Raw genomic sequence first — 23,601 nt, 5'->3', positions numbered from 1 at the left:
CAATGCGCGAAGAAGGGAGCTAGAGGTATTTATCGGAACCAACCCACGCCCACTGCGGAACCATGAGCAATCGCAGTTTCCCGACGAAGAGGGGAAATGTTACATTCCACCGTGCCAAGAGAGATAAACGGGGAAGAGAAAGTGGTGGGAACAATGATGTGATCTCTTTTGAGGGGAAGGCGAGGAGGCTAGAGGGAGCTAAGGCTGAGATGGGAACAAAGAAGGGTCGAATGTGGCGCCGCCGGCTTGGGTTGCAGCTGCGCGGCTTGGCGGCGGGCCGTCGGTAGCCGGTTATCTTGCGATCGGAAATCTGGGGAGTGAGTATTCAAAAGATGATAGTCATGGAAATTGTATATGTGTAACTAGGAAGTGCAATTGCTTGTTTGTAACAGATACCAAAGATGGTTGGAGTCAAATGTGGTGGAACGGTGCATCATCAATAAGAGGGCAAGTAAATAATCTCAATGATGCATGCCAGCTAGTCTATGGTGCGATACTACAAAGAATGCTCGTAGCTATCAAAAACATGCTCAATAACCATATGGACTAACCGTCCACATGGTGCCGTAATATTATCACTAATATTATCTCAAATCTTAGTACTCAAAGTCATCATCCACGCCACGCTTGCCGGTGCTCTCCTTTGCCACGGCTTCCTGTTTGCGATACATCTCCGCCACAGCGCGGGTGGTCGTCGCTTGATCGGGGTTCTTGTCATCACGCGACTTGATGTAGCGAGGGAACCGTAGAGATACACCTTTGCCGCCACCGGTGGTACCCTCAAATTCATCCGCAGCACACTTGTACCGCGGACTGAGAGTCAAATCGGCTGTTTTCACTTCCCACACCAACCGGGGCTCAAACCACACATCGGGCTGATCCTTCGGTACGCTCGAATGAGCATAGAATGGCTTCGGTCGGTCGATTATCATGGGCGTTAGTGCTTTGTGCATCTCCTCCAGTACTGCCTCGGAGAAGCCTGTGCCGATGTTGCAAATTGTTTCGTAGGTGTCGTTATTGGGGTTATAGGCGGCCAGAAGGAAAGCACCATACACCGAGGTTCGCTTGCCGCGGCCATAGTATGCGCCGAGGACAACCAAATCGAGGGAGTCGCCCACACCAGCGAGATAGTCTTTTTTAACCTGCGTTGTGTAAGTAGGAAACTGATATGTGGAAGAGTTGGGCAATTCGTACCTTGAGCCAGTTTCGACTCCGCTTACTGGGTTCATAACCACTCTCATCAGTGTCCAGCATCTTGACCATAAGTCCTTCGCACGACGCCTTAACACTATCTTCAAGCATGGTTTGGATTTCGTCGAGGACGTTGGTGTTGCCAAATTGCGCAAATTGGAACTCGCCTTCAACTGGCTGGAAGCACTCGTGCAGCAGTTTCCGACGTTCCCTGAGTGACTTCTTGACACAGGGCTGTGAAAAAGATTAGTATTTGCTGGAGTTGATACCGTAAAACGCCATCTCGAACGTACCTCTCCATTGAAGAAAAGCAAGTCAAAGGCAAAAATGCACACTTTGACCTTGATGTCCTCGGCCTTAACATCCTTCCGCTTACGGGTCATCAATTGCTGGAATGGCAGGACCTTCTTGTTGACGGTGTCCCAAGCGACTGTCTCACAGTCCAGAACAAAGCTGTCCACGCCATCCTTGACCCAGGTGTCGAGCTTAGCAAGTACATCGGGGTACTTCTTTGACAAATCCTCGGAGTTCCGGGAAAATATAGAGCTGAGACCCTTGCTATCCCTTTGGAGAGTAGTTGTAGCCGCAGGATACTTGCGAACCGAGTCTGGTGCGACGAAGTGGATCTGGGCCCGCTCTCCGTCGTACTTGTATTCGCAGGTAAATTCCTTTCCTTCAAATCGATCAAGCACTTCGGTGATGGACTTTGTCGGGTTTGCAAGCATGGGCTTGAGAGGGATACCCGGGGAAAGCTTGCAGACGTCGGGAAGGTTAAAGAGACCGTGTTCCAGCATCGCCGGAATGATCTCTTCATAGGAAGGAAGTTGACTATATACTGTTTTGAGGATGGATTCGCCCTCTGTCACCTTTTCCGCAGAGACGGTCTTGCCCTCAAGCGCAGCCTCGTGTGATACAACTGCCTGAGCAAGGGCCACGAGCACCGTCCTCTCTGCGAGACCGAGTCTCAGTTTGCCCTCCAGGAAGCGAACAATAAACTTGGCCTCACTAGGACCACCCTTGTCCTTGGTGATATCGACGCCCTTGCTGCCCTTGCCGGCGGTTGCGGCGTCTGCGGCGGACAAAAGCTTCTTGATACCCGAGATTTTCTTGTCTTGGGAGCCGTGGCCCTGGACCTTGGCGATGGCGAGAAGTCCCTCATGGACACCTCGGACTGTCAAGGGCTTGGGCTTGAACATAGTAGGCTGGTTGTTCCGGCTCTTGGCCGCCACCAACCCGAGGTCACCGATTTCATGTTGGTCACTCTTGATAATGGCCAGATTGCGACCGGTGGTCTCTCCAATGGCCTTCATTATCAAGGATTCTCCAATACCCAGTTCAATACCCGCATAGTCAGCCGCCAGCTTGTTAATCATAAGCTGAACAGTGGGAAGGAGGTCCTTGGGCGTTAGACGCAGAACCTGCTGCAGAAAAAGGGAACAATGGGAGAGGATGAGGAGTCGCTTCGAAGTCATCTCAACCAAAGAGAAGGTAGTGCACAGTGCTGCATAAGGGACAGGTTCACCCGCTTTCCAGTCTGGATAAGGATCGTTGCCGCTGGCCTTGATGGTAGCCTGCATCTTCTCCATGGTCTTTTTCTTGACCTCAGGCTTGACTTCCTCCTCACTCTCACTCGATGATTGCTCTTCGTCTTCTTCCAGCTCTGGTGTCACTTGTTCTTCAGGTGTCTCCTCTCCAGAGGCTTTCTTCACGGAAGCCTTCGGTGATGATGATTGGGCCTTGGCCTTCGCAGGTGATCTCTTGGGGGACGGCGATTGCTTCTTAGGAGACGGCGCACTTTTCTTTGGCGTGGTAGAATTATCCTTTGTAGTCTTGCGCCTCTTCTTTGAAACAGGCTGCACGTCTGATTCATCACTGTCCTCGACCTCGTCGGCCTTTTCGCGTTTCAAGCCACTACCTGAGTCGGCTTCATCCGAGGCGGCCGCATCGTTGGTTTCTGTCTTCGAGGGCGCGTTTGACTCTGTCGGTTCCTGATCGGCGTCACTGGTTGCTCTTTGCCGCTTTCCTCCGAATGCCAGAGTAGTTTGCTTTTTGGGAGCTTGTTGGGAAATGCCATTGCCTCCAAAAAACCGCCTAAACAGGGGGAAAAATATCAGCTACATGCGATTCACTTTCGGCGATCGAATTGACACACCCAATGGCCACTTGAGAGTCGCGCACATACCCCAGAGTAGCCTGTTTCCTGCTCTTATCTTCCGTCATGACGTGGTATTGTGGGCGTAGAGGAGAGATCTTTGTCTCGCGCACGCGTATATGGGAAATGACGGATGAAACAGAAAGTGATTGTGACGAGGTTGTCGGTAGACAGATGAAGTTGGGACTGGAACTTCTAATTCGAATGTTGGGTCGGAAGCGCGAAAGCGATGATGGCGCGGCTGCGATCTGCAAGGCGCGCATAAGCAAACAGCCAAATTGACCAGCACGAGATGAACGGTGCTGCAATAAATAGGTTTTCGGCCAGTATCTATTGGAGACGCGGGGAAAAACTTGAGGCAGAAACCAGGCCGACACAAAAGGCAGCAGTCGCAGGCAGCCGCATCGTCCGCCGTCCTCTGATCTCCACGCGACGTGACGCGACAGTCACGTGCAATCCATCTGTCCCAAATAGGAAAGACACTCCCGGAGCCGCCAAGGCGAGAGGATTCACCGCCAAATATTAATCCAGCAGAACGATTGCAGCGGTGTGTGTTTTCCAGCCGGAGGATGCCCGCGGAGGCGGGATTCAATCGTTGGCAAGCTACGATCGAGATGGCCTGGTCTGTCTGTTGTTGACCAGTTGCAAAATTCTGTCTCGGCACATTGTTGTGCTGACGATACTGCGCTTTGTTGCTTGATTGGCATTTGCAAAAATGGAGAATCAACGGCAGGAATCCTTCAAACAGGTATGATATGCCGACGATGCGGACTGTCTTCGAAGCTAACATGTTATGAAGCTCCGTCAACCTTGCGTGGAGCTCAGTTCAATCGGCCTACGCTTTCGTGGAAATCAGGCGACATCCCAAGAACTGATGCGAGCCCTTGAACCCGTCCACGATGTATTGCAGACACTTGCAGGGAAGAATGCGCTGGACGAGAAGCTCGCCGAATACGCCTTCTTCCCACTCACGCATATTTTCAATCAGACGCAACGACTACCGACACGATGCCTCGAAATCGCGGTACATTCTCTCCAAATACTAGTCATCAGCGGCTATCGGTCGCAATTGAACCCGGCTTTGGGGAAGCAGCTGATTATCCTTTTGACGTTGGTTGTGGCGGGATCCCCAAACAAAGCCGAGGACAAAAGCCTTCCTAAAGCGCAAGCTTCGGAAGAGCTTGCGGTTGCTGGCTTTGATTGTATGAGGTCTGTATTCGATGTTTTGGAAGGTCCTGTCGCTGGAAAGACCATCTTCCACGAAATCGGCACGGCAACCGTTGTCGATCAGACCGTCTATATGTTGCTGGAAGGGCTGGCCGATGAAAGATCTGATGAAGTTTGTCTCGCCGCCGCAAAGGCGCTACAGGCCTTATATGCTCGTATCACAGATCGAGTGGTCCTGGCGAGTATCATGCCGCGTACAGTGTCAGCTTTAGCGAAGGTAGTGAGACCGACAACCCAGGCTCGGCGGTCATACAAGCTTCTACAAATTTCGCTTCAAATTCTCACGTATATCCTGAGGACTGTGTTGAATGATCGTGTTGCCAACATGGAAAAACCGCCTCCTTCTCTTGGGCAAAGTGATGGCCTCGTGCTGGACGATTCCTGGCTAAAAGCTACGACGACTCAGATCAAGCTCGCCTTGGCAAACGTCATCCAAATTCGACGACATCCGCGACTCGAAGTACAAACAGCAATGCTGGACCTTTGTGTGATGGTGGTTGAAGATTGCCCAAACACATTGAAAGACGCTGTTCAGATGATGGTCGAAACCGCCGTGGTCCTTGCCGATAAAGAGGAGGAAGGATCGAACCATGCATATAATATAGTGTCTCACCTCACGACATCTTACCCGATCGTGCTAGAGTCTTTAAAGGAATCGCTTCATACGTGGCTTACTTCCTTCCCTCGAATCATGCAGAGCAATGACGAGACAGCTAAACAATGGGGCATCCGTCAAATTTCTACTGCCTTTCAAATACTGTCGCAGGTACAATCCCAATCAGATTTGCTCACAGCTGGCTTGGCCACTGGGTTGTGTGACAGTGTCGGTGCTGTTGTCAAACAGGGCACTACTGCACTTCAGCCTGTGTCCTCTTCGACTTTTGGCGACGTCAAATGGGAGGTTCTACACTTAGATGCAGATTCGAAGACATTCCCTCCAGTACTCTTGGATCATCGCAGTCAACAGCAAACCCTGAAGGACCTGCGCTCTATGATTATAAGGTTGAATTTTTCAGAGTCTGGGAACGAGATCACCCGTTCCATCATCAACCGCTTACATTCGGCATCGGATTCTTCTATAATCGCTCCATTCTGGCTTGCTCTTACATCCCTCCGTGCTCAAGCACAACAATCGGCTGCGTTCGATGACTTGATTTCTGAAGATCTACTGAAGCAGCCTCTGGCGGGTCCAAATCGTTGGAGTATGATCGAAGAGCTTTATTATGTGTCTTTATCAATTCTCAACGACATTCCCTCCGATGGCTCAGGCGATTGGCGTACTGCGGCTCTTGCATTGGAAGCAGTTGCTCTCCAAGCACAGCAGCTTGGAGAAGCCTTCAGGCCAGAGCTAATGGATACGCTTTATCCAACACTGCAACTACTTGCCTCAAGCAACCCGAATCTTCAAAAACATGCCATGACATGCCTGAATATTCTTACTTCTGCCTGCAATTACCAGGACGCTGGCTCCATGGTCATTGAGAATGTGGATTACCTGGTCAACTCGGTGGGGTTGAAGCTGAACACCTTTGATGTGTCGCCGTACCCACCACAAGTCCTTTTCATGATGGTCAAGCTGTGTGGTGCGCGTCTTATTCCCTACTTGGATGACTTGGTTGACTCTGTTTTTGGTATCTTGGACCTGTACCACGGATACCCGAAGCTCGTGGAAATCATGTTCAAGACATTGGCAGCAGTTGTCGAAGAGGGCTCCAAAAAACCATACCTATTGACGATCGACAGTGGTCGAGAGAGCGGTCCATTCGACTCACACAAGACCAAATATCAACATCTGTCTGTTGCTGCACTTGCTGGGAATATTTCAAGCCGAAAAGAAAAGCTTTCAAACATCGCCATTGAAGACATGGAAGCCGATGGAAATGTTTACCACCCCAAGAAGCCATGGTCCGAGACCTATGAGAATCAACCACCCGAGTCTGAATCAATCGAGGAACTTCTCAACAAAGCCAAATCTGATGAGCCCCTTCCACCACCCAAGGAGCCCGAGGATAGCGAGAAGCCACTAAGCAAGACACACTCTCTCCTCCTACACATCGTCAAATCTATCCCCTTGCATCTCTCCTCTCCATCACCTTATCTTCGGCGCTCTCTACTTTCTATTCTCATCGACGTGCTCCCAACCCTCTCGCAGAACGAGAACAGCTTCCTCCCTTTGATAAATGACCTTTGGCCATCGGTAGCATCAAGAGTCATCTTTCCATCTTCACTAGGGGCCGAGTTGTCCTCAAAAACCCTGATGACACGATCGACTACCGAATCAAACCGTTCCGCGAACCAACCCGATACCCATGCTTACCAGGAAGAAACATTCGTCATCACCACAGCTTGCCAGGCTATGGAGGTAATGTGTAAAGGAGCTGGTGATTTCATGGCTTCGCGCATTGAAACCGAGTTCCCTCGCTGGGCACGTCTGTACCAGCGTGTCTGGACGAGAGTGCGAAAAGATGCTGAATCCGTGAACGAACGACGAGCGCGGCAGCAGAAGGGCAAAGCGAATGCCTCATTCACTGAGGCATTTGAACCCTCTCTTGCCGTTGTTTCCTCCCTTGCTCTTTCCACGACCACGCATGGGTCAAAAGCATTTACTCCCGAACACGCTCTCTGGCGAGCCTTGATATCCCTCTTTTTGACGGTCTTGTCACATGTTCGCTTGCCTTTGGAGGTTGGTGATCAGATTTGCGAGATGCTCGGTTCTTGGGTTGCGCTGTTTGTTGGAACGGACTACTATTTCCTTCCCTCAAGGAGAACTGCCATCGCTGAAAACGAGGCTCAGAGAAGTGTTCGCGAGTCGGTCGAGGATGCAATCCAGGCTATGGAAACCTGGAACTCCGATCTTACTTGGTTTATCTTCGTCCATCAAATTCGCAGTGCGCCAGTGACTACAGGGATCTCGACTCCCGTTCATGCGGTCGATGAGTCCAAACTGCTGGTGAACTTTGACGGGGAGAAACTGCATTTTGCAGAAGTTGTCTTCTAGAAATATAGAGCGTTTATGTATGTCATGAGATTGTTATGAGTTATACCTGATAAGTACGAAATGCCAAAGCACTTCTTCCGAGGCTCTTTAATCGCTGCCTGCTAAGTCGGCTTGTATGTCAAGGGCAAGTCAGTCTTTGTCTACTCGGGTTTCTATTATCCTACTAGAGTATGAAGATGCAGCAATGAAGGAATGGCGATTGGTCAGCTTAGCTAGAGAGAAAAACTACTGAAGTAGACGGTCACAGCCCGTGCCAAATTAACACTGGCCGTAAGTAGAAACGAATTGAAGTAATCGAACTGTTTACTCGTCGTCCTCGCTCTCCTCCTCAGAGTCACTCTCGGCATTCTCCAGCCACTCAAGGAAGGGCTGGGCAGCCTTGTGGATCTTTTTGCTGGTGGAGATGTCCACGTACTTCTTGCTGGCCTTGGCGCCCCAGGCCTTGAAGGTTTCCTCAGACACAAGGTCGTTCTGGTAGTAGCCGAGCAGGATGGCGGGAGTCTGCGAGACAAGGGCAGGGCGGTCCTGACCAACGAAACGCTCAGTACCACCAAGGAAAGCCTTCTCGTGGCGCTCGGAAGTGATCAGCTTCTTGAGCAGAGGGGCGCGATCCTCGATCTGCTTCACGACCTTGTCGTCAAAGATGCTCTGGGCGAGGACGGCAACGGTCTTGTGCTTGGTCTCGATGCCGAATTCGCGGGCCTTCTTGTAGATCTCGACGTCGCTGACGTTGGTCACGCCGCCCTTCTCGGCAGCGGTGTCAACGATCCAGCTGCCCAGCTGCTCGTAGGCAGAGGGACCATCGGCCTCCTCGTCGTCACCGTTCTCAATGACGAGGGCGCGCTTGAGGTCGTCGGGAAGGTCCTTGGCGCGAGCCTTGACGGCAGCTTCAGACACATCGACAGCCCAGTCGTCATCCTTGATCTCCTTCTCAATCTCGATGTCCTTGGCCTCGGAGTTGATGCGGCGGGTAAGCTCGTCATCGCTGCCGGCCTCGACACCGACATCGCCATTCTCGTCACCGTTCTCGGAGCCATTGCTGTCGCCGGGGCTAGCATCCTCACCGTTGGTGGCGGATTTCTCCTTCTTGGCCTCACGGCGAGCCTTTTTGTCCTTCTTGTCCTTCTTGCCACCTTTGGGGTTGTTGCGGACAATGAAAGTGCTGAGCTTCAGGCGAGGGTCGACGTCGCTGCGCTGACCACAGGCCTTGCAGTCGAGGGTGATCTTCTCGTCCTTGATGATGACGTCGGTCTCTGGGTTCTTGCATTTCTTGCAGAGCACGAACTTGGAGATGAAGCCATCCAGGTAGTCCTGGAGCTTGGGCGCCTCGTGGGCACCGTTGATGATCCAACGCTCATCGGTGGGCTTGGCGTTGGCTTGGGCACCCAATTCGAAACCAAAGTACTTGATCAGGTATGCAGGAGGACGGCTCAGGGATCCGGCGACCGAGTTGAGGTTGACGATGACGGTCTTAATGCCGTTACCCTTGCCCTCAATTTTGGACTGGAGCTTCTCCATCTTGTAACGGTAGAAGGGATCGGTGACATCCCGACGAATGTTAACGGTGGCCATGATGACGATTGGTGATTGACTGGTTGCTCAAGGGAACGGAGCGGTAGGCTTGCGGAAGAGGAAGCGAGAATTAACTTGGACGGAAATCTTGTCGACGGAACAAGACATGCGTGTTATGCCGAGTTGGGTTTTTGATGGGTTTTGCAGTGAATTCTGTTGCACGTGCACACAGGATAGATGGTGTTCACGAAATGGTGAGGGAAGTGATCAGGCAGCGATTCAGCCACAAGATCTCAGGTGTATGCTGCAGGGTTTCGACGCGCGAAGCGTTTGCAGCTTGGGCGGCAGATGGTGTTCGAAATTTTGCACGGAGGACGAATACATAGACGAGTCCGCAGCGAACTTCTTCGGAGGCTTTCTCTTGGAAACGAGAACGACCGTTCTGGAGGGAATCCGAGTCGAAGGCCGGAGACCCTGGTGCGGAAAGCTGAGGAGAGTGATGATGGCGATACCGAGCTTGTGTAGCGTAGGTTCGAATATGCGTAAACTGTGGAAGACAGTTGACGCAGGTGGAGGCTTCACTGGGTAAAACCTGGAATGAAGCGTGTGTGGATGGAAGTGGGAAAGCGAGAAAGCGAAGGAACGACGAGTTCCGAGAATTTTAACCGGGCGCTGACTCAGCGCGCACGTGGGTTCGGCGTTGAGTCGGAGTTAGCATTAACACATCGAAGACAATTCGATCACCAAAATGAAGGAAATGGGGGGAAAGCCTGGGATCAGCGCCGCATCGCCTTCATGCAGCGATTTGCATGCCATGCCCATGCCCACGCCCACCGCCAATGCTCGCGCGCGCTGAATAGCCTCCCTGCGCAATGAGATCAACCGCCGGCCCCACCACTCCCCAACGGCGGGATCGCCCTGGTTCGCGACTGTCGGCACTTGGCTTTGGTTCCGTCAACTGTGCGTGATACGTCGGTTGCGTGCAACGGAATTCTGTTCTCTGATTATCTCGAGGACGCAGTGAGCTCCAGAGATCCCGACAGCATGGCCGTCGATCTTTCACTATACTTGGTCACCGACTCGACCCCCGCCATCCTCAAGGGACGGGACTTGTGCGTGGTCGTGGAGGAGGCTCTGAAGGGAGGTAAGTACACATTAGATGCTCTATCCTAAGGTATGCAATGCCATTAAAATAGCAATTGACTCGATAATTGCATATAGGCGTCACGGTAGTGCAATACCGCGACAAGAAAAGCGATACCGGAGAGCAGATTGCCACAGCCCGGAAGCTGCATCAGATCTGCCAGACGTATGGAGTGCCACTCCTGATCAATGACCGTGTCGATGTCGCGCTTGCAGTCGGCGCAGAGGGCGTGCACCTCGGCCAGGATGATATGAGTGCGTCTCTTGCGGTCTCCGCGTGTTTTCCGAGCTTGCCCGCTAACTCCCATTATCAGAATTCGCCGAGGCCAAGAAGATGCTTCCGAAAGAAGCCATCATCGGCATCAGTGCCTCGACGCTAGAAGAAGCGCAGAAGGCAATTGCTGACGGGGCCGACTACCTGGGCATTGGGACGATGTTTGCCACGCCGACGTAAGTTTCAAAGTGGTTGATGCAGGGAGCATGTATGGATTGACAACCTTGCAGTAAGACCAACACCCGGTACACGCTCGGCACTGCGGGCACACAGGCCATTCTCGATGCCATCAGTGATGCTACTTCGGTGAGTACTGTGGCCATTGGTGGTATTAACCATTCGAATGTGCAGCGCGTCATCTACCAGTCCCAGTCGCCAAAGAAGGGCTTGGATGGAGTGGCTATTGTGAGCGGTATCATGGCAGCGGATGACCCTAGAGCCTCGGCTCAAGAACTTGTCAAGCTCATCAAGAACCCTCCTCCTTTTGCATTGGTTCCCCCGGCCCCTAGAGCGAACGAGGTCGAGGCACTTCTGAAGGAGGTGCCAGCCATCGTGCAGAAGATGGTTGAGGTGCACCCGCTTGTTCACAACATGATCAACTTTGTTGTGGCCAACTTTGTTGCTAATGTCGTCCTCTCCATGTGAGTATATCTACACACTGCGCAGTCGGTGTCGGTGGAATTAACTGTGTCAGTGGCGCGTCGCCTATCATGTCACCTTACGGCGACGAAGCCAAAGACCTGTGCAAATTCGACGGGGGCCTCCTCATCAACATGGGCACACTGACCAGCGAGAGTGTTTCCAATTACTTGAAAGCCATCAAGGCCTACAACGGACGAGGCAACCCCGTGATCTATGATCCGGTCGGTGCGGCTGCAACTGACATTCGGCGCAATGCTGTTACCGACCTCATGGCTGGCGGCTACTTTGACCTCATCAAGGGTAACGAGGGTGAAATCAAGCAGGCCTGGGGCAGTGGTGCCGTACTGCAGCGTGGTGTGGACAGTGGGCCGAGCACACTTGACAGCCAGCAAAAAGCCCGGTTGGCGCGAGACCTCGCCAGGAGAGAACGTGAGTGGCCCATGAGGTGCCCAATTTTCGTCTCTGGCTGACTCCCTTAGGTAACGTGGTTTTGATGACTGGCGCGGTGGATTATCTCAGTGACGGAGAGCGAGTCGTGGCTGTTGAGAATGGACACTCCTTCCTGGGTCAAGTTACCGGAGTAGGCCTTCCTAAGCCCCTGTCGCACACATTTAGCTAACAAACACCTCCCAGACCGGATGCGCAGTCGGCTCCATCTCAGGATGTTTCCTAACAGCCCACCGCTCAGACAAACTTCTCGCAGTCCTATCCGGCATCCTCATGTACGAGATCGCTGCCGAAAATGCAGCAAGCAAGGAATTTGTCCGCGGGCCCGGCAGCTTCGTTCCCGCCTTCCTCGACGAGCTGTACGCCATCCGTGAGGCCGCGGGCAAGGGAGACCACAGCTGGTTTACCGGTCGGGCCAAGGTTCACGAAGTCCAAGTATAGATAGATTCCGTAACTACGATATGCTGTACAGGACGAAAAGTAAATTCATATGATTTTGTTCGATTGCAGCTTTGCGAGATATTCGATGTAGCATGGCTCTCCGCAGTATCAAATGTACGAAAGTTCCCCTCGGCGGCTTCCCCGCATCTCCGAGTTCCCCGCCCGCCAATTCTCAACTTCACCTCCTCAACCTCACCTCTCCCACAGAAAATCCATTCCAACCATCACAATGGCTGTCACCATGGCTGCTCTTAATCTCGCGAGCCGTATTCGTACGTCCTTCTTCTCACATCCGACCCGATCTCTCTAATATTCTCAACATAGGGAACCCCGCATTGTTGTGCGTACAATAACCCACACTTCCTCCACCAAACTAACAACCGCCAGCATCTGCGACATCCAAGACAAATTCCGCAATGCAATTTACGAATTCCCCAAGATGTACTCACCCCTCCCCCACCAATATTCCTAACAAACCCTTACCACAATTCAGGGTCACAACAACATCCAAAATGATCCGCGCCGCAAATACCCTAAACATACCCATCTACATAACAACACAATCCCGCTCCAAACTCGGCAACACGATTCCAGAGCTCTCGGCCCACCTCTCCGGCCCAAACATTCGCGCCGACATCGACAAAACCCTCTTCTCAATGGTAACGCCCGAACTGGAGGCGCAGCTCCCATCCTCGAGGTTGGACGTGATCATCGTCGGCATCGAAACGCATATCTGCGTTACGCAGACGACGCTTGACCTCCTTGAACGTGGCCATAGAGTTTATATCCTCGTGGATGGGGTTAGCTCGATTAATGCTGAGGAACGCGGGGTTGCGCTGGCACGCTTACGGGATGCGGGAGCTGTGGTTACGAGTAGCGAGAGTATGCTTTTTGAGATTCTTGGGGATGCGGGGCATGAGGAGTTTAGGGCTGTTAGTGGGTTGGTTAAGGAGACTAAAGAGGAGACGAAGGCTGCGCTGGGAGCTTTTTCGAAGATTTGATTTTATTGGGGCTATCGCTGCTTTTAGTAGAGGTTGGATTTGTTTGTGTACAATGGATTTATTTTGAGACTATTTGGTATGCTTACTGTAAGAGGAGCGTTCAATGTAGGTATAGTGCTCGAATGTCGATGTGAGAAAGGCATCAGGGACGGAAGTTTCATGTCGAGGACTTACCAGGCGGAGACCGATTAGAACATACTACTAAGATCACTGGTTAGATGGCTGATTGAGTGGGAATTACTATTCCTATCTCACTGTTCCTGTCTTTGTCACCAAGAATGACTTGCAAAGACAAGTGGCCCTACTCGAGGATGAGACAGACCTCCGTAGAGGTCATCTACATCAGGGCTGAAAGAATCAAAAAGAAAAACTCAAAATAACTCCGTGTAACGCCCGCTGCATCCCTAAAAAACCATAATCCATTTTCCAAAACACCAGAATATGTTCGGGCCTGCGCATCGAAAACCGAAGAAAAAACTTGCGGCAGGCCTCACTTGGCGGGGCCAGCCTTGTTGCCAGACGCAGGTGCGCCCGAGTTCAGCCATGGGAAGGCCGAACCACTGCCCACTGGGTTGGAGGTCCGCGTTTTGTTGCTACTGTCAGAAGGGACGCGGGTGATGCCCGATCCGTTGTTCCGATTGGAATCAGTAGGAGAAGTCGGCATGGCATCCGGAGGGTCCGCGGTGGCATTGGTAGACGCAAAGGTCGAAGAATTCGTTCTGTTGGACAGTTTAGCCGGGCGAAGGACTTTCATAGGGCGTTTCTCGGGCTCCTTGGGCTTGACTTCCGGGCGAGAGTTACGACGCCAGGGCCACGCTCCAGCAGGGTCGGGCTTCGCGCTCGGCGTGGATGCTTTGCTGGCGGCTGCAGGAGTGCTGGTATTTCCGATCTCCACGGTGCCGTCTGCTTGTCGTTGAATGGCGGGCTTGCCGGCTTCACCTACCGAGGCACGGGCAGAGGCCGGGGCCGAGGAGGATTGCTGAGGATTGGCTTTGTTGATAACGCCCATGGGCTCATGGCCATTGGTGCCATTGTCGCCCATGTGCGCGTGATCCGAAACAGTCCACATATGCTTGAAGGCGGAATCTTTCTCAGGACGGACCATTGGGATAGAGAGAAGGTTGCGCTCATCATCGACCATCAGAACCTTATCTTGCGAGAACAGAATATCGGCGTTGTGGGATCGGAGGACATCGCTACCAAGGACGATCTGAATGGACTGATCGGCAGGATCAATCTCACGGACTAGGAATCGAACCGTCAAGAAAGGAAGCCGGGGGTCAGGGCTGGCAGAGCGAGTAGAGGCCTGGTGGATGCTAGCCTCTGGAAAGTAGAACGGAAGCTTGATGAAAAATTTGCCGTCCTCCTGCGTGACTTCGCCCTCCAGGCCGAGCTTTCGGATCAGCGGCGCGCCCAGAGTGGAAATGTACGAGCCCGTGCAGACCGCAGCGTACAGGAGCGCATCGTTCGTGAAGTTTGTCGTTAACCAGCATCGGATAATTCCAGGAACGGGACCAAGAAGAAACAGACCAGCAGATGGGGTGGCAAGCGGAGAGCTGCTGCAGGAGATGGAGTCCAACAGACGGCTGGTGTCCAATCCCAGGCTGTTGGTGCGTGCAGAGTGTGCAGAGTGTGCAGAATGGTGCGACTGCCCAGATGAGCTCTGCGGTCCATCAGATCGATGTGACAGAGACGGCTCAGATAAAGCAATGCCTCCCAGTCCACTGCCAGTGCGGAGGGGCAAATCCGTGCTCGAGCGACCCATGTGTCCGTAAGAACCATGAATCGCACTTTCGTCAAAGCGTACACTATTGGCGCGGGATGCACCTCGGCGTGGTTCCTCCTCGGCGTCGTGGCCGACCGACGAACCTGCCATACCGTGATGAGCGTGATGACTCTGGTCGAAGCCTGTGAATGGGTCAGGAGGGGATTGGACAGGCGGTCCTTGTTGCCGAGGAGCCAAGTCAGTAACTCGAATATCGCCGTAAAGAGTAATACGTGAACACTTACCAGTTGCGAATGAGGTTCCTGCTGGGATCGGCATTGGAGACAGCGGAGTAGGCCCCCAGACGTTTCTCAATCTCGCATCCTCCTCCCGGCGACGCTCCAGCCGGGCCAGGCGTTCACCCTGGTCGTCTTGGCCCATACGTAGCTCCCTGATCTCATCCAAGAGCCTCCAGATATCTTCACGCGAAGCAAAAGGGAACTGTGCATCCATATCAGAGCGCTTTGTCCAGAAAAAACGTTGGGAAAAACTCAGGTCGGACTGAGAAGGTACCGTGAAGCAGTTCAGCAGTCAACCCTTTAAAGCTGCAGCGTTGAGGCGCCGTCACTGGGCACCAACGCGAGCCAGAGCCCACTGCGACCGAATTTCACCTCCTCCTTCAATCTGTGAGACGGCCCACGGGGCCGTCCACCGAGTTGCGTGTTGCAGGTCCTTATTGTTCGGCTTCTAGTATGCGCAGGTGAGGTCGGGGAGCTTTGGAGACGGTCGAAGTGGATCGGTGGGTAACGGGATAAGGGGAGGCGTGAGAGTTTGAAGAGTGATAGTTTTCGGAGAATGAGAGGGCGAGTCAGCAGCTGGTTCAAAGGCTGAGTGGGGGAAGCACTTTGGTGTGCAGGAAGGGAAGCGCAGCCTGATTTGCACGTGGGTTCGACGAGAGGTCGGTCGGGCGAAGGAAGAGGTGAGTTGCCTTGGCAAGACGGTGGTATATCCCAGGCAGATGGGGTGTTTGAGGGACGGGAAGGCACGAGGAGTTGTGCGGGAAGGTGCGGCGGAGGTCAATTGGGTTTGGGGATGCGAACGCACGGGAAGCTGGGGCTGTGGAGGGAGCGTCATGCAGAGGGGATACCGATCTAGACCGCCCGGCTCCACTAACGGTTCATCCACTGCCACGAGCGTCCATACTCCATAAAGCGGCGACAGTTTATCATTTGAATGTTGGGATTTTGATGGCATCACAGCCAGAATTTTTTTTTTTTTTTTTTTTTTTTGGGAGGGGGGGAGAGATGTGTTTAAAATTCACAAATGTTCTAGTCTCAATCACTGGTATAATATACCTATACCACAGTGTCAAAGAACAAGGAGAATACAATGTCGTATAGACACACCCTCTTTGTTTCCTGCCACACCACCGGCTTTTCAAGCGTATATAGTGCTTGTGACTCCTGACTCCTGACTCCAAATAAAACAAAGGCATCAGCGGTATAAGAGCGGTATAAGCAAACCTTCGCTCTAGGCCCAGATGCCCTTTTGCCTTGAAGCAGTAAAGGCATTATTAATTTGTACAGAAGGCGACCACGTAGGTGGCTCACAGATGGCGAGTTGTAGTTAGATGATCAGACATTTGAGGTGGCTGGGTTAGAAGGTATGAATTCAGGGCTGTCTAGTCTCAGTCGCTAGTCTATCTCAAAGACCAAAGAGCAAAGGTATCAAAGCCCTATTTCGGGGCCTCAGGGAACGGAGGGAAGATCATAGGCAAGGCCATCGGAGCAAAGTCCGGGAGCGACTTCTCAATGGTCGTCAGGACCTCATTGAAAATGATCTTAGAGCCACCGGGCGAAGGGTGCAAGCCTGTAGCAACTTCTGGTCAGTACTTCAAGTCGGCTCTTTTTCACGGAAAGAACATACCATCCACAAACAACGCAGACAAAGACTCGATCTCAGGCAGATCACGCGACCCAGGCAGCGGCAAGCCTTCCTTCCATCCAGTGACATCCATGAAAGCGGACCAGATGTCTGCCACAGGGAGATTCAGCTCTTTCCCGATGACGCGGGTGACATCTGCGTAGTCCTTGGTGTTTTTCGCGGTACGGCTGGGGTGCGGGGTGCTCTTTTCCGCGTCGAATTGCTCGAGTTGGTACTCGTTGACTGGGGGCGGGGTCATGAGGATGATGTAGGGGTTTTGGGCTTGCACGGCGGGGTGTTGAATGATTTTCTTCAGGTTCTCCTTGTACACCTCGATCGAGACATGTTGGAAATGGTCCTTGCCCACTGAGTCATTGGCACCGAAGAAGATGGTCTGCATCGTGCGTTAGTATATGTTTTCTCGTTGTAGATGGATAGCGACGCGGCTTTTTACCATGAGGCGAACGTTGGCGGTTTGGGGGGAGGGGAAGAATTGATCAAGGATCTTGATTGCGTTCGCAGTTGTGTATCCACTGCGGGTTATCAGAAATGATCTGGCGTTGTTTTGAGGTAGTGGGAACTCATAGTGAGCTTTGGGGCGTGGTGCTCACGAAAATCCGCGATTGATAATGTCCAGCTTGCGAGAATAGACTGGGAGAGGATCAGCACGCTGCAGGGGCTTGAGTATGGGTCTTGCAATACATACCCTCCTGCAGCTGAGCGCCCCATCCAAACCCCATCCCCTGGTTGTAGGACTGCTGGGTGATGGAGTCGCCGAAGATGATGAACTGGTCGTACGCCAAGCCGACCTTTTGCGGGGAGCTCACGGTGTCGGCCATTGTGCAATTCTCCTGGATTCTCAGGCCAATCTAGACAGAGGCAAGAATACACTGGTGTAGAGATCAACGTGGTGGACAGGCTGGCAGATTGTGAGTTTTAAGGTGGGGTGCGTTCCGTGGACAAAACGGAAGTGGAGCTCGATTGGGTTGTTGACAATCGCAGCGAGCGACGCTGGCGCAGTTTATCCACCAATTGCCCAGCCAGCTGGAAGAGCCATGCTGGGTTGGTCGATTTCGAGACAAAGCGATAAGAGTGATGGATTCAAAGAAAAATAACAACTCTAGTGAAATTAATAAATGCGCTACGATGCTATACATATATCCAAGATAGATCGGTTTATATGCTGCCAAGCACACAGTATGGTGATTGGCCCAGCTCTAGGCCGATCGAGCATCCATAACGACTACTGGGTGATGCAAGTCAAATATCTAAAAATCAGACCAATTACGATGATTCGGACACTCCTCCTACGCTCTAACAGGCGCAGAATAGCCATACATATCCTAAGGTAGGCAGGCTTGGGACAGTGCACACCTATCGGATAGATCGCATGTCCATGCACGATCAAAAGTTGGGGCCTTGATGCCGTGCACTCGCAGCAATCGGTGCGCCGCGGAGGGAGGACCCTGAAGCAGCTCCGAAGCTGTCCTCCCACTGGGGAGGGTCCTCGTAAGCCATGAGCAGCACGCTGCACCCCGCCAACGCCACTCGAGGCCCGATTCCGGGTACCGACTAGGTAACGTCTGGGCATCTTGACGACGTAATCCCCAGTATTCGTCAATCGGGTGCTGGTTCGGAGGCAAATAGTCATGGTGTAGGTGTCACTGGCCATTCACGACCAGGTCAGTCCGACATAAACCGGTCAGGCGTCCCCCTTTGAGTATATTAACAATCTCCTTCGACAGGCAGCATGGCGCTCGCACAGCCCTTTCGGGGCGCACCTGAGGACTGTCCTCTGAATCATCTGCCCCGAGCGGCTGCTAGTTGGGGAAGACTTGGCTGTGCGCGGGCGAATCAAGTGCGGTGGTAGCACCGTTGAAGGTCGGAGATGCTCCTCAAAGGTCACCGCCTGCGATCAACACTGCAGCGCACGCGTTGATACGGCGACGATCAGCGGCAATCGCGGGGATGCCACTTCGAAGGGATGACAGGACCAAAATCCAGGGTCAATCCAGGGTCAATCCAGGAGGTATTAACCACGGCCCCGCGCGTAGAATGCGTGCTGAGAGGCGAAGCGGCGGGAGATGTTGATTGCACAAGTGGAGAGTTGGGCTGCACCTGACGCGGCCAAGTCGATCATCCGCCCTTGTTGACTCTTCCGACATCCACTCTGGCGAGCTACAGCGGGTCTTTTGTGCTCGTGTCCCCTCTTTTCGTTCTTCTCAACGATTCCTTTACTATTATCTTCGTCTGTGGAACGTGTTTTATTTCTCCCCTTTCGCTCCCTCTGACACGCGTGGAGAGCTGTCATCGCTGCCTTGCGTCAATGTGGGCCTCTCCGGGTCCTCCCCGACTTTCTCGAGGCCTCCACTCCAATCTGACAAAAATCCCCCAGGACCTGCGAGCGTGAGAGCTTCCAAAGGCTTCGCAACACCACCATGCCTCGCTCCGTTCCACAGTTCCGGTCCTCCTCCAGCGGGGAACCGGGCGACGACCCGGAAAATGCTCCGACGACAACTCGCACAGCGCCCCCGTCCCCCACAGCCTATCGTCGCTCGCAAAGCTACCTCGCCGAACCGCATACCGGCTACCAGTCTCTCGAGGCCCAGATGGAGATTGGTGAAACCACCAGCCTGCTAGGGGCCGACGCCCAGCGCCGAGTCCCGCAGCGCTCCTACACCAGTACTTCGGGCATCTCGGGCCCGGAATCTCTGCGGTACCTGCTGGCGACGGGCAGTTTGCGCCGCACCCGGAATCATAGCAGAGCCAACTCGACGAACCGGAGGGTAAGTCGGCGAACAAGTGTGGGTGAGGAGGCCCGCCCGGCCAGTGTGCCGCCTTCCACGAAGGACGGGTTGACTGCTTCTTCGTTCCTGGACGAACGGACTTGGTATGATCAGTTTACCTCAACGGATTGGGTCCACGACAGCATTGCAGACGGAGCGCGTCTGCGCCAGCTTCGGCAGCGGAAGGATATTCGGGGCCGGTTGCTGGCCTGGTTTGATGGTGCGCAGGGATGGGTGCTGGTCGCGATCATTGGATGCATTACCGCCGCAATCGCCTACTTTGTGGATATCACCGAGGGCCTGATCTTTGACATGAAGTCGGGGGTCTGCCGTATGCCGCCCCTCGCCAATCGTGACGGGTGCACAGTTTGGTGGTCCTGGTCTCAAATCTTCAAATGGTCGAAAATCCGAAACCAAGCGATCGACTTTGTCATGTTCGTTGTGTGGAGTGTGGCTCTTTCTGCAATCGCCTGCGCTCTCACCTTACTCACCAAGACGGTCGTCCCCTCGTCTGTTTCTTTGACTACCCTCGATGAGAACCTCGGCGCCGAGTCTCGGGGCACCGACCCGCATACGGGCAGCGCAGGAAGTGGAACTCCTTCATCCCAAACAAGTCCGCATGGAACCTTCCCCAACTCGCCGGTGCATCCGGCAATGACTTATTACTCGGCGGCGGGCAGTGGCGTGGCAGAGGTGAAAGTCATTAACAGCGGGTATGTCATGCATGGATACTTGGGCTTAAAGACGTTGGTTATCAAAACAATTGCATTGATTTTCAGTGTTTCTTCAGGTCTCAGCCTGGGAAAAGAAGGCCCTTATGTCCACATTGCTACCTGTGTGGGCAACATATGCTGCCGTCTATTCGACAAATATAACCACAATGATGGCAAACGGAGAGAGGTCCTGAGTGCAAGTGCTGCCAGCGGTGTAGCAGTCGCTTTTGGTGCGCCGATTGGTGGTGTTCTCTTCAGCCTGGAGGAGGTCAGCTATTATTTCCCACCAAAGACGCTCTTTAGGACTTTCTTCTGCTGCATCGTGGCCGCCTTGTCCCTGAAATTCCTCAATCCATACGGCACCGGAAAAATCGTTCTCTTTGAAGTCCGCTATCTCTCCGACTGGGTATTCTTCGAGATTTTCATATTCATTCTTCTTGGAATCCTTGGTGGTGCCCTCGGTGCGCTCTTTATTAAAGCATCCAGCCTTTGGGCCCGATCTTTCCGACGCATTCCCATCATCAAGCGCTCACCCATGTTTGAAGTCGTCCTTGTTGCCTTTGTCACCGGTGTCTTCAGCTTCTGGAATCGATACACCAAACTACCAGTTACCGAGCTACTCTTCGAGCTTACCACCCCTTGTAAAGGTGAATCAGAGTCACGCACCGGTTTGTGTCCACGCGAGGAAAATATTCCCGAGATTATTCAGTACCTTCTCATTGCTTTTGTTATCAAGAGTTTCTTGACAGTCATCACCTTCGGCATCAAAGTTCCGGCTGGTATTTATGTGCCTTCCATGGTTGTTGGCGGTCTCATGGGCCGGATCGTTGGACATGTTGTTCAATACTGGGCAACCAAGCACCCGACCATGTTCCTTTTCAACTCTTGCAACATCAATGGCATGGAGTCATGCGTCACCCCGGGTGTTTATGCTTTAATAGCAGCCGGGTCTACGATGTGCGGCGTGACTCGCCTATCAGTCACACTCGCCGTTATTCTCTTTGAGTTGACTGGCAGTTTGGACCACGTCCTCCCATTTTCAATGGCAATTCTATGTGCCAAATGGACAGCAGATGCCATTGAGCCTCGGAGTATTTATGTAAGACTTTTCCACATCTTTGCTCGATGCGTATGCTAACGTACTACCAGGACTTCCTCACAGACATGAACTCCTACCCCTTCCTCGACAGCAAACTCCAGCCAACCTCCGACGCCGATCTCGGCGACATAGTCCGACCATCCCGAAAGAACCGCATTATAGACATTTCAGGATCCCCCTTCGTCCCGGCCTCCGAACTCCGCTCGAAGCTTGAGACTCTTCTGATGGCAGGCGAACTCGACGGTGGCCTCCCCATCTTGCGGGATGGTATCTTAACCGGACTCATTCCAGCACCAGACCTGGAATTTGCCCTTGACACCCTCGGCGACGACGAAGACCATACGATCTGTTTGATGTCAATGGACTCTTCAATTGCCATCTACGATAGCGACAACGAGGATCTCTTGCAGGATGATTTTACCCGCTACATTGATCCTGTATGTCTGCCCCGATCCTCATGAAACCCAATATACGATCGTACTAAAACTTCTATTAGTCACCCATTGCTCTCGACGTCCACTCCCCCATCGACCTTGTCTACCAGTGCTTCGCTAAGCTCGGTCTTCGATACCTCTGCGTTCTCCAGAATGGGCATTACGTCGGCCTTGTGCATAAGAAGGCCTTTGTGAAATTCATGAAGGAGAAAGAATGAGTCGACGCGCCATGAATCATGCATTTACTCGTTTTTACCTTTTTGACCCTTAAGGGTGGCGTTGATATATTTTCATTTACTTGGATGGGATGTCTTTTTCAGTTTCTGATTCTTCGTGAACATTTTGCATAGCATTGCATATTGTCCCTATTTCTGACAGCCAGCTGTCGAGACGGTGGTCTTTTCTAGACGTTTGTCAGTACATAAGATTTGCATAGTGGTGATTTGAGAATACAGTGGAAATGAACTTGAGAGTTCAGTCTATTTATCCTCATATTTTGTGCTGGTTTAATCTACTTGCTTAATAGTCAAAATGTACCTGACCCTAAATTGTATGAAGCAGACAAAGCAATTGTTAGCGCGTCGGTGGGTCCACCGATAAGATAAACTCGCGATCCCACTTCGATCCGCAATGCGACTGCAAGACCGCACCTCAACCAAATCAACAATCCCCTCAAAATCAAGAAGCAAAAGCATATCCAGAATGCCACCCCCAACAACCCCCGCCCTCTCCACGCGCCCGCTCACCCTAATCGTCGCAACAACCCCCCTTCCGCATCGCGTCCACCCTCGACAACAACGAAACCCGCCTCGGCATCGGATTGAAAGGCACCCTCCCCTGGCCCCGCATAAAAACAGACATGTCATTCTTCGCCCGCGTAACCTCCAGACCACCGACAGCGGGCACAACGAACGCAATCATCATGGGCCGGAAGACGTACGAGTCTGTACCGGCGTCCCTCCGTCCGCTCGGCAAGCGGATTAGCGTTGTTATTACGCGGGATCGGACAGGCGCTGTGAAGGAGGGTATTTTGAGAGAACTTGAGGTTAGGAGGGAAAGATTGCCGCCAAGGCGGCTGAGAATCCCTCGGCCCAGGGAGAAAATGAGCCTCAGACCGATGCGATTGTCGAGCCGAGTCTTGATGCTGCCTTGCAGCGGCTTGAGGGGTACAAGGGGCTGGGCAAGGTGTTTGTTATTGGGGGGCGCGGAGATTTATGGGGCGAGTTTGCGGTTGCAGAGCAAGAGGCCTGTTAGGATTGTTATGACGAATGTTGTTAGGAAGGTTGACGGGGTGAAGGTGCCGTTTGAGTGTGATACTTTCTTTCCGGTTGAGAGGTTTGAGGAAAAGGATGGCTGGCGGAAGGCTAGTGCTGAGGAGGTTACGGGCTGGGTTGGGGAGGAGGTTACTGGGGAGTGGAAGTGCGAGGGGGAGGTTGAAGTTCAGATGGTTGGGTATGAGAAGGTGCAGTGAGGTGCTTACGTTGGTTTTTGTTTTGAGTTTACTGGGAGCTCTTTGCATATATCGCATTTCTACAATATGTCGCAGTCATCGAGGACCTCCGTGGCCTTCTAGCTATTCTAGCATGAATGCTTAAAGTGTCGCTGAAGCCTCAGTTGTTCTCTTTCAAATGTTCTTTTGCGGTGACACGCATTTTCCTATATACTTCAAGATTTGTTTCTTTACTTTCTTCGGGCCCGATAGCCTAGATAATCTTCATCACTTATCCAAAGCTGCGAATGTGCTTTCCATTAGTTATAGCATTTATTTTATAACTCATGTGTTGCAAAAACATATCATTTTATGTCATGTGATACCCTATGGATGTTTTATCGTATAGTGCCGTATACCTAAGCTGTAGGAGCGTGTCTTAGCTCCGGTAGCGCATAGCGTATCATCCAAACGGCGTATTTCG

At 52.6% G+C, this 23,601-nt stretch overlaps 8 protein-coding genes across 8 annotated transcripts; 4 read left to right on the top strand and 4 right to left on the bottom strand.

Annotated features, from left to right (window-relative positions):
* Positions 1 to 596: 596 nt before the first annotated feature.
* On the bottom strand, positions 597 to 3,411 carry N7532_003672 (DNA ligase (ATP) CDC9; the record flags this gene model as incomplete). The annotated part of the gene is made up of 4 exons (XM_056616166.1): positions 597 to 1,142; positions 1,195 to 1,425; positions 1,485 to 3,282; positions 3,344 to 3,411. 4 exons carry the CDS (start codon positions 3,409 to 3,411, stop codon positions 597 to 599), a joined length of 2,643 nt encoding a protein of 880 aa, XP_056476523.1.
* Positions 3,412 to 4,058: 647 nt separating this feature from the next.
* N7532_003671 (uncharacterized protein) lies at positions 4,059 to 7,568 on the top strand (the record flags this gene model as incomplete). Its single annotated transcript, XM_056616165.1, has 2 exons — positions 4,059 to 4,091; positions 4,143 to 7,568. The coding sequence occupies 2 exons, from the start codon at positions 4,059 to 4,061 to the stop codon at positions 7,566 to 7,568; spliced, it is 3,459 nt and encodes a 1,152-aa protein (XP_056476522.1).
* Positions 7,569 to 7,871: 303 nt separating this feature from the next.
* On the bottom strand, positions 7,872 to 9,140 carry N7532_003670 (translation initiation factor eIF5; the record flags this gene model as incomplete). The annotated part of the gene is made up of 1 exon (XM_056616164.1): positions 7,872 to 9,140. The coding sequence occupies one exon, from the start codon at positions 9,138 to 9,140 to the stop codon at positions 7,872 to 7,874; it is 1,269 nt and encodes a 422-aa protein (XP_056476521.1).
* Positions 9,141 to 9,952: 812 nt separating this feature from the next.
* Positions 9,953 to 13,028, top strand: N7532_003669 (bifunctional hydroxyethylthiazole kinase/thiamine-phosphate diphosphorylase; the record flags this gene model as incomplete). The annotated part of the gene is made up of 12 exons (XM_056616163.1): positions 9,953 to 10,040; positions 10,102 to 10,224; positions 10,302 to 10,478; positions 10,538 to 10,673; positions 10,728 to 11,138; positions 11,192 to 11,568; positions 11,619 to 11,719; positions 11,773 to 12,021; positions 12,119 to 12,299; positions 12,352 to 12,367; positions 12,415 to 12,468; positions 12,521 to 13,028. 12 exons carry the CDS (start codon positions 9,953 to 9,955, stop codon positions 13,026 to 13,028), a joined length of 2,421 nt encoding a protein of 806 aa, XP_056476520.1.
* Positions 13,029 to 13,518: 490 nt separating this feature from the next.
* On the bottom strand, positions 13,519 to 15,246 carry N7532_003668 (uncharacterized protein; the record flags this gene model as incomplete). The annotated part of the gene is made up of 1 exon (XM_056616162.1): positions 13,519 to 15,246. One exon carries the CDS (start codon positions 15,244 to 15,246, stop codon positions 13,519 to 13,521), a length of 1,728 nt encoding a protein of 575 aa, XP_056476519.1.
* A 1,222-nt stretch (positions 15,247 to 16,468) lies between these two features.
* Positions 16,469 to 17,495, bottom strand: N7532_003667 (SGNH/GDSL hydrolase family protein; the record flags this gene model as incomplete). Its single annotated transcript, XM_056616161.1, has 5 exons — positions 16,469 to 16,602; positions 16,660 to 17,050; positions 17,111 to 17,189; positions 17,268 to 17,307; positions 17,363 to 17,495. 5 exons carry the CDS (start codon positions 17,493 to 17,495, stop codon positions 16,469 to 16,471), a joined length of 777 nt encoding a protein of 258 aa, XP_056476518.1.
* Positions 17,496 to 19,094: 1,599 nt separating this feature from the next.
* Positions 19,095 to 21,906, top strand: N7532_003666 (putative voltage-gated chloride channel (ClcA); the record flags this gene model as incomplete). The annotated part of the gene is made up of 3 exons (XM_056616160.1): positions 19,095 to 21,254; positions 21,305 to 21,691; positions 21,751 to 21,906. The coding sequence occupies 3 exons, from the start codon at positions 19,095 to 19,097 to the stop codon at positions 21,904 to 21,906; spliced, it is 2,703 nt and encodes a 900-aa protein (XP_056476517.1).
* Positions 21,907 to 22,547: 641 nt separating this feature from the next.
* On the top strand, positions 22,548 to 23,159 carry N7532_003665 (dihydrofolate reductase; the record flags this gene model as incomplete). Its single annotated transcript, XM_056616159.1, has 3 exons — positions 22,548 to 22,733; positions 22,784 to 22,875; positions 22,967 to 23,159. 3 exons carry the CDS (start codon positions 22,548 to 22,550, stop codon positions 23,157 to 23,159), a joined length of 471 nt encoding a protein of 156 aa, XP_056476516.1.
* Between the last annotated feature and the right edge of the window lie 442 nt (positions 23,160 to 23,601).

The sequence above is a fragment of the Penicillium argentinense genome (assembly GCF_028826775.1).
Source record: "Penicillium argentinense strain IBT 30761 chromosome Unknown utg000004l_segment0_segment0, whole genome shotgun sequence".
Taxonomy (NCBI): Eukaryota; Fungi; Ascomycota; class Eurotiomycetes; order Eurotiales; family Aspergillaceae; genus Penicillium; species Penicillium argentinense.
This window is presented reverse-complemented; position numbering and strand designations above follow the sequence as displayed.